Here is a 14,000-nt window from a genome sequence, read left to right on the forward strand (position 1 = left end):
AACTTAGTCCTTGCAAGAACTTTATGAAGTGGATATAATTAGTCCCATTTTACAGATAAAGAAACTGAGGCCAGAGAAGTTAGTAACTTGTCCAAGGATAGTGAATATATTTTGTTAAGCTATCCAAAGTAGTCACTTTGAGCTTTAGCTGAAGCTACCCACTTCACCATTTTTGTTAAAAAAAAAAAAAGTAGAGGAGTTAGTCATATTTCTACTTCTCATGATTTATTCTGTTCTTTATGCCTGATTGCCTGTAACATTTGTTTCCTCTTGTATCATTAGTGTTACATTATAAAGTTTACATATGGGGTCAAGTTTGGATTGCCTATGTTTGGAATCCCTAAACTTTGGAAAACAAAGGTGCAATAAAATGATCTGGCATAGTCTCTCATGAGTATTACTTATGGTGACCCCTGTGGCTGCTCTTTAAAGTATCTGGCCAAACAAATGTTCCTTTATGGAGATTAAATGTTATTTCTCCAAAAATGGCCTTATATGTATTGTTCATCATATTATTTTCCTTTCCATATGGTTTCAGTACATCACTTTTAAAAGTTGATCTTACTTCAAAAAGTATGAGATTACTAATTCATTCTCCCATTTTGGCATATGGATGTGTTGCTTCACAAAATGTTTCCTTGTTCTTGAAAATTATTTTGATAACCATTACATAAATGTTAAATAAATTACTATATTGATCTAAAAGTATCTTTTTTCTCTTTCATAACATACTTTTGTTTTTCATGGAGGCTATAGGGTTTGTTTCTATCTATGCCTTAGCCACTAAAAAAGAAGTTTTAAGTTATTTCTTCGATCTGCAAGAAATATATGTAAACTACAGTTTAAATATATTAATTATTTAAATACAAATGCATTTTAGTTCAATTTCTTCTTAAATCCATTTTTTAATGAGAGTATGATACAGAGTAGTCCTCCCTGTTACTGCTGGGTTGGTTTGTTTGTTGCACTTAAGGAATAAAATGATGCTCCAAAATGATGCTTGTACAGTAACATTATATTCAGTATTAACCTAAGTGACAGACTGTTCTTAATTCTCTGTATTGAGAAGAATATATTACTGTTGTGACCAGGTTATGGAACAAATGTTGAAATGCACAAATGTTTATGAACGAAGTAAACAACGTATTCGGCTCAGAGAAGTTGGCTATTCAGGATTGGGACTACTTCTTAATGAAGCACCTGTTAATACCTCTCTCATTAAAAGCCTCACCAATCAAATTATAAACACAGGTATGACTCTAAGGCTGATAATACTGATGTATTTAAGAGATGTTCTTCATAGTAGCATAATTCTATTTGATGGTTCTCAAATTTTTTTCTAAAGGGTTTTTTTTCCCCCTTTCTTCTTCAGGTTACTTTTAATTACCTATTATTTGATTCAGCAGGGCTTTTTTTAGGTACTATTTTTTATTTACGTTTTTGTCTCCTCAGGGCATAGCATAGTGCCTTACTTGGTAGGCACTTGGCCTACTTGGTAGGCCTTCAGTAGTTGTTGATTGATTGATTAATAAATAATTGAGTCCTCTATAATAAGAAAAAGATGCTAGAGAGAATACATACCAAACATTCTGTCTTTTTCTTTGGGGAGCTTAAATCCTTAATTTCAGATATTCTTTCAGATAATCTTTTTTTGTTTCTCATTTTTTTAATAAAACTTTTTTAATACTTACTACAAACTGTAGTGTTTATGTCAGATGCTAAGGGTTCAAAAGGTATAAGAAAGGTTCTTTGTTTTAAATGGTTTATCTTTTCATTGATAAGTACATAAGATATAAGCCATGTACATAAAAAGATAAATAATAGTACAAGAACAAAATAGTATGGATTTGTGTTCAGGCAATCAAAAGAAAAGAATTATTTAGGGCTTACTCAGGAGACTGTCAAATATTCTAAATCTGTTTTCTTTGTAAAATTTAAACATACCTGTAATTCTTATTTTATTTTTTTAAAGATGTATTCATTTTAAAGAGAGTGCACGAGTGCGGGGAGAGGTGAGGGAGAGAAAGAATTCTCAGGCAGACTCCCTGACACAGGGCTTGATCCCAGGACCCCGAGGTAGTGACTTGAGCCGAATTAGCTGGTTAATCAGCTGAGCCACCCAGGAACCGCTCTATAATCCTAATTTTAAATGAGACCATTATTTCAGCATTTATATAACTATTACTGACAGTTCATTCTTTGAGAAAGAACTTGAAAAAGAAGATAGCTGGAAATATCACAATTCTTGATTTCAAACTATACTACAAAGTTACAGTAATCAAAACAGTATGGTACTAGCATAAAAACACACATAGACCAGAGGAACAGAATTGAAAGCCCAGAAATGAAACCATGTATATCTGGTCAACTAATATTTGGCAAGGGATCCAAGAATACTCAGTTAGGGAAAAATAGTCTATTCAATGAATGATGTTGGGAAAACTGAATATTCATACTACAAAGTTATAGTAATCAAAACAGTTTGGTACTAGCATAAAAACACACACAGACCAGAGGAACAGAATTGAAAGCCCAGAAATGAAACCATGTATATCTGGTCAACTAATATTTGGCAAGGGATCCAAGAATACTCAGTTAGGGAAAAATAGTCTATTCAATGAATGGTGTTGGGAAAACTGAATATTCATATTCAAAAGAATGAAAATGGACCCTTACACCACTCACAGAAATTAACTTGAAATGAACTAAAGATTTAAATGTGAGTCCTGAACCAGGTAACTCCTAGAAGAAAACATGAGGAAGAGTCCTTGACATTTGTCTTGGCAATGACACCAAAAGCACAAGCAATAAAAGCAAAAATAAACAACTGGGACTTTATCAAACTAAAAAGCTTCTGCACAGCAAGAAAAACCCTCAACAAAATGAAAAGGCAGTCTACAGGGTGGGAGAAAATACCTGTGAATCAAATATTTGAGAGGGGATTAATATCTAAAATATGTAAGGAAATCATACAACACAGTAGCAAAAAAAATCCAATTAAAAAATGAGCAAGGTACTAGACACATCACTGGGAGCAAGAGAAACAAAAGCAAAAATGAACTGTTGGGACCTCATCAAGATAAAAAGCTTCTGCATTGTGAAGGAAACAATCAACAGAACTAAAAGGCGGCCTATGGAATGGGAGAACATATTTGCAAATGAGGGTTAGTATCCAGAGTCTGTAACGGACTTATTAAACTCAACACCCAAAAAATATAATCCAGTTAAGAAATGGGCAGAGGGCATGAATAGGCATTTCTCCAGAGAAGACATCCACATGGCTAACAGATACACGAAAAAGTGCTCAACATCACTCATCATCAGTGAAATACAAATCAGACCTTCTCATACCAGTCAGAATAGCTAAAATTAACAACACAGGAAACAACAAGTGTTGGCAAGGATGCAGAGAAATGGGAACCCTTTTGCATTGTTGGTGGGAATGCAAACTAGTACAGCCACTCTGGAGAACAGTATGGAGGTTCCTCAAAAAGCTCAAATAGAACTACCCTATGATCCAACAATTGTACTACTAGGTATTTACCCAAAGATTACAGAAATACACATTCAAAGGAGTATGTGTATCCCAGTGTTTACAGCAGCATTATCAACAATAGCCAAACCATGGAAAGAGCCCAAATGCCCATCAAATGAAGAATGGATAAAGAAGATATGGTATACACACACACACACACACACACACACACACACACACACACACACACACACAAAATAGAATACTATTCAACCATCAAAAAATGAAATTTTGCCATTCGCAATGACATGGTTGGAGCTAGAGTATATTATGCTAAGTGAAATAAGTTGGAGAAAGAGAAATACTGTATGATTTCACTCATATGTGGAATTTAAGAAAATGATGAAAACTCAGGAAAAGAAAAGAGACAGAAGGGAAACAAATCATGAGAGACTCTTAGCTTAGAGAACAAACAGGGTTAACAGAGGGAGGTGGGTGGGGGATGGGATAGATGGTGATGGGTATTAAGGAGGGCACTTGTTACGATGAGCACTGGGTGTTACATGTAAATGATGAACCACTGAACTCTACTCCTGAAACCAGTATTGAACTGTATGTCAACTAACTAAAATTTAAAAAGAAAAAATGAACAAAGGACCTGAATAGACATTTTTGGAAAGAAGACATGCAAATAACCAGTAGGTAGACGGCAAGGTGCTCCACATTTCTAATCATAAGGGAAATGAAAATCAAAGCCAGAAGGAGATAGCATGTCACACCTGTTAAGATGGCTATTACCAAAAGGACAAAGGATAACAAGTGCTGGTGAAGATATGGAGAAAGGGAAACCCTTGTGCATTGTTGCTGGGAATGCAAATTAGCACAGCCACTGTGGAAAACAGTATGGAGGTTCCTCCAAAAATTAAAAATAGAACTGTCATATAATTCAGTAATCCATCTTCTGGTATATATCTAAAGAAAATGAAATCACTATCTTGAAGAGTTGTCTGCATCCCTGTGTTCACTGCGGCATCATTTATAATAGCTAAGACCTAGAAACAACCTAAATGTCTGCTGATGGATGAATGGATAAAGTAGGTGTGTGTGTGTGTGTGTGTGTGTGTGTATAAAAGAATATTACTCAGCCATTTGTAACAAAAGAACCTGCAGGGCATTATTCTGCTAAGTGAAATAAGTCAGAGAAGGACACATACTGTATGGTCTCACTTATAGGTGAAATTCAAAAAACCAACCTCCTAGAGACAGAGAGTAGATTGGTAGTTGTGGGGGCTGGGGGCAGGGGGGCAAATGAGTGAAGGTGGTCAAGAGGGTTCAGGCTTCCAGTTCTGGGAATCTAATGTGCAACATGGTAACTGTAGTTAATAATATTATATTATGTACTTGAAAGTTGCTAAGAGAGCACATCTTAAAGATTTTTACCACAAAAGGAAAATGGTAGCTATGTGAAGTGTTGGATGTTAACTAACCTTCTTGTGGTAATTATTTTGCAGTATATACATATATCAGATCATCATGTCATACACATTTAATTTATACACTGTTTTATGGCAGTTATATGTCAATAAAGCTAGAAAAAATAAAGGATATCTATTGTTAACAGCAACAAAAAGAAAATAAGAGTAAAACAATTATTTTATTATCAAACTATCACTCACAGTTCTTTCTTTGACTATCTCTGGAATTTAATTTTAACTTTGTTTTTTCCCCACCATAGATCCTGCTATTAATTTCAAAGATCTGTTGTCTGTGGTATATATATCTCACAGAACACATATGAATGTCAGGGTGGTTATCTGCAGAAAGGTTAGTAAACTTTTAAGATATACTTTAAAGATGACAGTATTGTTATACTGTGAATAACTTTTATATTGAGTATTTTACACCGGGTATAAGTTTTAATTTCTGTTATTTTATAAATGACACAATTTTATAAATAATTTCCTTTTTTGAGGTGCATTAACTTCATGTAATCACAAAATCAGCATAAAAATGTATTCTTACCTTTACATTGTCTCCTGGAAATATTCCCTTACCACAGTAAAAAATTTGTTACAAGAGAATAGTTGTTTTGTCAAGAACCTTCAACGATTATGACCATTTCTAATTCATATACCATATTTTAGAATTTCTGAATCTTTTGAACTTCGTGGAAAAGCAACAGTGACTTGCCTTCAATGCATCCCTTTAAGTCAAGAAATAGTTATCCTGTGTGCTTCTTCCTGATTATAGCCTTCTCTCTCTTCCACTAGCAGTCACTGACCTACTACTTAATTTGCTTCCTTGCTTTTTTTTTTTAAATTTTACTCCCTAATTATGTTATAGTATTTTTCCATCAGTAAGTCTGGATGTATATCTTAAACAACTACATATAGTTTTTATTCTGTGGCTATTGTATAAAGTATTATCTGGTTCCCTGTTCACGGATGTTACATTGTCTCCTGTTTTTCTGTGTTAAACTTCTGTTAAGAACTTTTTTACATATATTTTTACCTGTTTTTGGTAATACATCTGTAGGATATAATCCATGAAGTGGAATTGCTGTGTCAGAGTATGTTCACATTTCACATTTAGATGGATTTTCGTATATTATTCTTAAAGTGGGTCATATAGATTGATGCTTTCCTTTCAGTTTGAAAACAGCTTTCAGTGCAGCCTAGTTTTTATCCATTACATGTATATAAAGTAGACATAAAATAAGTCTTATTTTATGGAAATTTTAAAGTCAAGAAATCATGAAAATTTCTTTACTAAGGAAAAAAATTGATATTCTGAATTGGTAGAGTAATGGTAGCTCACTGATAGCATTAGTGAGGAAAGGAACTTCACATCATTGTGACTTGTTGCTTTCTGTGTCAGCCTCAGCATGCATTAGAGCCACTGATATTGAAGTCCCCACCAACATTATTAATCTCCCATGACACTTGTCAGAGTTAGAGGTAAAAGAGAGTCTCTTAATACTGGGAGCAAAAATTCTTTTCATCTACATAGAAATTTATTGGCTTTGTGATAAAAATGTCTTAAAGATCTTAACTGAATCTGACAGTGTTTGAGAACTTGTTTTAATCCAAAAAGTATGGAATCATTTGGATAATAGAGATCATACACACATTGACATGTCAGTGTCTATTCATTTATTTCAGTTTCTTTTTCCAGCTAAATATCAGCTTCCATTTTGTTGGAATTAGTGTTTGTACAGTATAGAGTTAATGGAAAAAAATGTTTTTGCAAAAGCAACTATTAACTTTGCCTGAAACAAAAATGAGATGGGGAAACGTTCTTGGTATATGTAGGTTCTATTAAAGTGTCTGTGTGTCTTACTTACTCCCTTAACCCTATGACCAGAAGGGGCCTGGTACACAATATGTATTCAGTATTTGCTAAACATAATGTAGTAGGCTCATGGAAAGTAGTTGAGAGGATATAACTTTATTACATTTTATATATACCTTCATTCTATTTATATTTTCTCTCTGACCAAATTAAATTAATAACATGAGTGTGTTGACATGTGAAGGATCATTTTTGTCCCTTTTTTATCTTTCAGCAAATATTTAAGCACTCTGTACAATGAGTAATATGCAGATTAGTTAAAAACACAGTGTGTACTCTACAGACAGTTTGTAATCCAGTTAAGAACATAATCTTTTGAAAGAACATCTTCCCACAGTTTCTCATTAAATTACTTTGTCTGTAAAGTAAGTGAAAAGAAACGTTTTGATGTGAAGTACCATGTACTTTTTGATGAATTTTGTATTCTTGATCTTTGCAGATTTTACAGATTTTGCAGGCCCAGCCAGATGCAGCACATCAAATATCTCAACAAGTGGGTTGGCAAGACACTTTAGTTAGGCTTTTTTTAAAAACAAATTTTGAAAATGGAAATACTCTTCATAAGCACAGTAGGGCTGTTTCAATGAAAGACAGTGATAAAAATTTATCAGCTGAAGATATTAAGAGGAACTTTGATGAAAAGACTGATGAGGAAAAAATCAACTCTTTTGCCTCAGCTAATGTGTCTTCAGATCAGTGGAGTTTAGAGGATAGAAACTCTCTGGACTCAAACACACCATTATTTCAAGAAGATAGTTCTGTGGGAGAATTATCTTTCAAATCAGAGAATCAAGAAGAATTCTGGAATAATAACCCTTCACATTTGAGTTTAGATCTCAGTGGAATAGACTCATGTGAACTGAGCGACAGTGGAAGTCACATGCCAGACAGCCTGCCTAGCACACCATCCCCAATAGAATCTACTAAATCATTTTCTGTGCAGTCTGACAAAGAGAGCAGTGTCGTAAATGATCCGGAGTTTGGCGATGACTTCTCTTTACTTGAAAGCCAAGAGGTAAAATTCCTTATTTGTCCAAATGCTATTTTTATTTTCATGTTATATACTTCTAATCCTTAGAAATGTGTAATTGTTAACAATTTCATATTATATTCATGTTCTAAGTCTCATGATCTAAGATTTTGGAAGCCTAGAAGTCACTAAATTATATTTCGAGAAAAGCAGGTGTTTTATTCATCCTCATATCTCTTGGGCCTACTTAGCAAAGTTCCGGGTTCAAGACACTTTAAATATGTTAAATGATTACAGTCAGTATATGTGATGGTTGTTTTTATATGCTTTTAACACCACCTCCTTCCAATAATTTAATATTAGTTTATCGTTTTTATAGAGATGTGAGGAGGAGCTTCTTCAATTACTGACAAATATTTTGAACTATGTGATGTGTAAGGGACTGGAAAAGTCTGATGATGGTACTTGGATTGAACGGGGACAAGTGTTTTCAGCACTATCTAAACCAGGAATATCCAGTGAACTACTTCGACCATCAGATGAATTAAAATTAATGTAAGCATTCAGTTGGTGATTTACTCTTTCCTTTTGTAGTGGATGGGAGTCTAAAATAATATTTTTTATTGAACATTTATTCAGGATTCAGTGTGTGTAGTGAGAGAAAAGGAAAAACTTCGTGCTCAGCCCCTTTTCCTCTCTGTTGCCATTTTAGTGGAATCTAGACAGAAATCCAAAAGTGTGAGGAGATTTAAATCTTTATTTTGGGCTTCAGTGATTATACATTCCTTGTTCTTTAAATTCGTTTTTATAACATCTAAGCATTTGGCGTATTGTGTTCTGCAGTCTTGTCCAAGTTTGAGAGTTTCCATGCTGAGGGAAGCAAGTAGTGTTTTCATAAAAATTACTTCCCTAAAGCATTTAGAGTTCTCTACAGATTCTTTTTTTACCTTCCCAATTTCCAGCTTTATTTTTTTAATAATATTTTTTATTATATTATGTTAATCACCATACAGTACATCCCTAGTTTTTGATGTAAAGTTCCATGATTCATTAGTTGCAAATAACACCCAGTGCACCATGCAATACGTGCCCTCTTTACTACCGATCACCAGCCTATCCCATTCCCCCACCCCCTCCCCTCTGAAGCCCTCAGTTTGTTTTCCCAGAGTCCATAGTCTCTCATGGTTCATTCCCCCTTCTGTTTACCCCCCCTTTCTTCTTCCCGCTCTTCTCCTACCGATCTTCCTACTTCTTATGTTCCATGAATGAGTGAAACCATATGATAATTGTCTTTCTCTGCTTGACTGATTTTGCTTAGCATTATCTCCTCCAGTGCTGTCCATGTTGCAGCAGATGTTGAGAAATCGTTCTTTTTGATGGCTGAGTAATTTTATATACTCATTGTATATATGGACCACATCTTCTTAATCCAGTCATCTGTTGAAGGGCATCTCGGCTCCTTCCACAATTTAGCTATTGTGGACAATGCTGCTACGAACATTGGGGTGCATATGGCCCTTCTCTTCACTACGTCTGTATCTTTGGGGTAGATACCCAGTAGTGCAATTGCTGGATCATAGGGTCGCTCTATTTTTAACTTTTTAAGGGACCTCCACACTGTTTTCCAAAGTGGCTGTACCAACTTGCATTCCTACCAACAATGTAGTCTCCACATCCTCTCCAACATTTGTTGTTTCTTGCCTTGTCCATTTTTGCCATTCTTACTGGTGTAAGGTGGTATCTCAATGTGGTTTTGATTTGAATTTCCCTGATGGCTAATGATTTTGAACATTTTTTCATGTGTCTTTTAGCCATTTGTATGTCTTCATTGGAAAAGTGTCTGTTCATATCTTCTGCCCATTTTTTGATTTGTTTATTTGTTTCTCGTGTATTGAGATTCAGAAGTTCTTTGTAGGTCTTGGATACCAGTCTTTTTTCTGTAGTGTCATATGCAAATATCTTCTCCCATTCCATGGGCTGCTTCTTAGTTTTTTTGACTGTTTCCATGGCTGTGCAGAGCTTTTTATCTTGATGAAGTCCACAAGTTCATTTTTTCTTTTGTTTCTCTTGCCTTTGGAGATGTGTCATGAAAGAAGTTGCTGTGGCCAATGTCAAAGAGGTTGCAGCCTATATTCTCCTCTAGAATTATGATGGATTCCTGTCTCACATCGAGGTCTTTCATCCATTTGGAGTTTATCTTTGTGTATGGTATGAGAGAGTAGTCAAATTTCATTCTTTTGCATATAGCTGTCCAATTTTCCCAGCACCATTTATTGAAGAGACTGTCTTTTTCCCACTGGGTGTTTTTTCCTGCTTTGTCAAAGATTAGTTCCCCAAAGAGCCGAGGGTCCATTTCTGGGTTCTCTATTCTGTTCCATTGTTCTATGTTTCTGTTTTTGTGCCAGTACCATGCTGTCTTTGTGATCACAGCTTTGTAGTATAGCTTGAAATCTGGCAACGTGATGCCCCCAGCTTTGTTTTTCCTTTTCAACAATTCCTTCGCGATTTGGGGCCTTTTCTGGTTCCACACAAATTTAAGAGCTGTTTGTTCCAGTTCTTTGAAAAATGCCATTGGTATTTTGATCGGGATGGCACTGAAAGCGTAGATTGCTCTGAGTAGCATAGACATTTTAACTATGTTTATTCTTCCAATCTATGAGCATGGAATATTTTTCCATCTTTTTGTGTCTTCTTCAATGTCTTTCAAGAGTGATTTCTACTTTCTAGAATATAGAACCTTTACGTCTCTGGTTAAGTTAATTCTGAGATAATGTATGATTTTTGGTGCTATTGTAAATGGAATGGATTCCGTAATTTCTCTTTCTTCAGTCTCATTGTTTGTGTATAGAAATGCAGCTGATTTCTGAGCATTGATTTTGTGTCCTGCCACATTACTGAATTGCTCTATAAGTTCTAGTAGTTTGGGGGTGAACTCTTTGGGTTTTCCATTTAGAGGATCATGTCATCTGGGAAGAGAAACAGTTTGACTTCTTCTTTGCCGATTTGGATACCTTTTATCCCTTTTCATTGTCTGATTGCTGTTGCAAGGACTTCTAGTACTATGTTGAGCAATAATGGCGAGAGTGGGCATCCTTGTCATGTTCCTGATCTTAAGGGAAAGGCTTTTAGCTTTTCTCCATTGAGAATGATATTCGCTGTAGGGTTTTCATAGATGGTTTTTATGAAATTGAGGAATGTATCCTCTATCAGGAAAGGATGCTGTATTTTGTCAGGTGCTTTTTCTGCATCATTTGAGAGGATCATATGCTTCTTGACTCTCTTCTTGTTGATATGATCTATCACACTGATTGATTTGCGAATGTTGAACCACCCTTGCATTCCAGGGATGAATTCCACTGGGTCATGTTGGATAATCCTTTTAATGTACTGTTGGATACTATTAGCAAGGATTTTGTTGAGAATTTTGGTGTCCATTGTCATCAGGGATATCGGTCTGTAATTCTCCTTTTTGGTGGGGTCTTTGCCTGGTTTGGGGATCACGGTAATACTGGCCTCATACAACGAGTTTGGTAGTTTTCCTTCTGTTTCTATTTTTTGAAACAGCTTCAGGAGAATAGGTATTATTTCTTCCTTGACTGTTTGGTAGAATTCCCCAGGGAATCCGTCAGGCCCTGGACTCTTGTTTTTGGGGAGGTTTCTGATCACTGCTTCAATCTCTTCGTAATTAATCGGTCTGTTTAAATAACCATTTTCTTCCTGTGTCAGTCTTGGTAGTTTATAGGTTTCCAGAAAGGCATCCATTTCTTCCAGGTTTAATTTATTGGCATAAACCTGTTGATAAAAGTTTGTAATGATCCTTCCTATTTCATTGGTGTTGGTTGTGATCTCTCCCTTTTCATTAATAATTTCATTAATTTGGGTGCTTTCTCTATTCTTTTGAATAAGTCTTGCCAGTGGCTTATCAATCTTATTTATTCTTTCAAAGAACCAGCTTCTAGTTTTGCTGATCTGCTCTACTGTGCTCCTGGTTTCTAATTCATTGATCTCTGCTCTAATCTTGATCAACTGCCTTCTCGTGCATGGATTAGGCCTTTTCTTCTGTTCCAGCTCCAGCTTCTTGAGTTGAGACTATAAAAACTGCATTTTAGATTTTTTTATTCTTTTGAGTGAGGCTTGGATGGCTTTGTATTTTCCCCTTAGGACTGCCTTTGCAGTGTCCCATAGGTTTTGGAACGTTGTGTTTTCATTCTCGTTAGTCTCCATAAATTGTTTAAATTGATTTTTAATTTCCTGGTTTATCCAATCATTCTTGAGCAGGATGGTTCTTAGTTTCCAAGTGTTTGAGCTTCTTCCAAATTTTTCTTTGTGATTGAGTTCCAATTTCAAAGCATTGTGGTCTGAGAATATGCAGGGAATAATTTCAGTCCTTTGGTATCGGTTGAGACCTGTTTTGTGACCCAGTATATGGTCTATTCTGGAGAAAGTTCTATGTGCATTCGAAAAGAATGAGTATTCTGTTGTTCTGGGGTGTCGTGTTCTATATATACCTATGAGGTCCATCTGGTCCAGTATGTCATTCAAAGCTCTTGTTTCTTTGTTGATTTTCTGCTTAGGTGATCTGCCTATTTCTGAGAGTGGAGTGTTGAGGTCCCCTACTATTAACGTATTATTATCTATATGTCTCTTTATTCTGGTTAAGAGTTGGCTTGTGTATCTTGCTGCTCCTCTGTTGGGGGCGTAGATATTTATAATTGTTATATCCACTTGTTGGATACATCCTTTAAGAATAATGTAGTGTCCTTCTGTATCTCTAACTACAGTCTTTAGTTTAAAATGTAATGTGTCTGATATGAGAATTGCTACCCCAGCTTTCTTTTGAGGTCCGTTGGCATGAAAAGTAGTTCTCCGTCCCTTCACTTTCAGTCTGGATGTATCTTTAGTTTCAAGGTGAGTCTCTTTTAGACAGCATATGGATGGGTCATGTCTTTTTATCCAATCTGCAACCCTGTGGCATTTTATGGGAGCATTTAGGCCATTCACATTGAGAGTGATTATTGAGAGATACGATTTTAATGATGTCATGTTGCCTGTGAAGTCTATGTTTCTATAGATTGTAAATTTCTGTTCTGTATCACTCTTGAGGTCTTTTTACTTTTATAGAACCCCCCTTAATATCTCCTGTAGGGCTGGTTTCGTGGTTACAAATTTGGTCAGTGACTGACGATCCTGGAAGGTCCTTATCTCTCCATCAATTCGGAATGACAGCCTTGCTGGATAAAGGATCCTTGGCTGCATGTTCTTCTCAGATAGAGCTTTAAAAATATCCTGCCAACCATTCCTCTCATTCCAGGTCTGTGTAGACAGGTCTGACGTTATTCTGACATTTTTGCCTCCATACGTGAGAAATTTCTTCACTCTGGCCGCTTTCAGTACTGTATCCTTGGATCTAATATTTGCAAATTGCACTATGACGGGACGTGGCATAGGTTTGTCGTGGTTGACCTTGGGAGGGGTCCTCTCTGCCTCTTGGACACGAATGCTTGTTTCCTTTGCTAGATTAGGGAAGTTTTCAGCTACAGTTTGTTCCAATATCTTTTCTAGACCTCTCTCTTTCTCCACCCCCTCTGGATGCCGATGATTCTGACATTGGAATGTTTTAAGTCAGTAGTCTCCCGTAATCTGCATTCTTGAGATTGAATTTTTTTGAGGCAAGTTTCTGTTTTAACTTTCTCTTCTACCATCCCATCCTCCAATTCACTAATTCGTTCTTCTGCCTCATTTACCCTGGCCATCAGAGCCTCTAGTTTTGACTGCATTTGAGTCATAGCATTTTTAATTTCTGCCAGATTCGCTCTCATTTCCGCCCTCAGAGATTCTATATTCTTGTTAATATTTTCGTTAATACTTTTTTCAAGTCTACACATTATCTTGACCATTGTTACTCTGAACTCCATTTCTGACAATTTGGTTATATCCATATCCATCAGTTCTGTAGTAGAGGCCACAGACCCATTATCTTTTCTTTGCTGGGGGGGGATTTCTCCTCCTTGTCATTCTGATGAGGAGAGATTGCGGGGTTGCCCAGAGCCCAAATTATTGACCAGGGCCCAGGCAGTGTGCATTTGTTTTATAGGGACCTCAGGGATGTGGGCTTCTTGATTTTTCAGCGTGCCTTCTGGGGGAGGGGCCCGCCACGGTGATATTCAGGTAACTATGTTAGGGTAGAGTCTCCCTGTCCCTGCG

The 14,000-nt window shown here is 36.1% G+C and overlaps 1 protein-coding gene across 10 annotated transcripts in view; it reads left to right on the top strand.

Moving 5' to 3' along the window:
• NBEAL1 (neurobeachin like 1) overlaps positions 1 to 14,000 on the top strand; it is a 237,965-nt gene that overhangs the window by 130,624 nt on the left and 93,341 nt on the right. For all 10 annotated transcript variants that reach the window (XM_087862767.1, XM_087862763.1, XM_087862760.1 and 7 more), the window contains 4 exons: positions 1,092 to 1,251; positions 5,211 to 5,299; positions 7,266 to 7,841; positions 8,176 to 8,351. In XM_087862767.1, coding sequence (XP_087718893.1) covers positions 1,092 to 1,251; positions 5,211 to 5,299; positions 7,266 to 7,841; positions 8,176 to 8,351 — 1,001 coding nt within the window. The remainder of the gene's footprint in view (positions 1 to 1,091; positions 1,252 to 5,210; positions 5,300 to 7,265; positions 7,842 to 8,175; positions 8,352 to 14,000) is intronic.

Source organism: Ursus americanus, chromosome 1 (genome assembly GCF_024610735.1).
Source record: "Ursus americanus isolate L20-20 chromosome 1, mUrsAme1.1.p, whole genome shotgun sequence".
NCBI classification, from domain to species: domain Eukaryota; kingdom Metazoa; phylum Chordata; class Mammalia; order Carnivora; family Ursidae; genus Ursus; species Ursus americanus.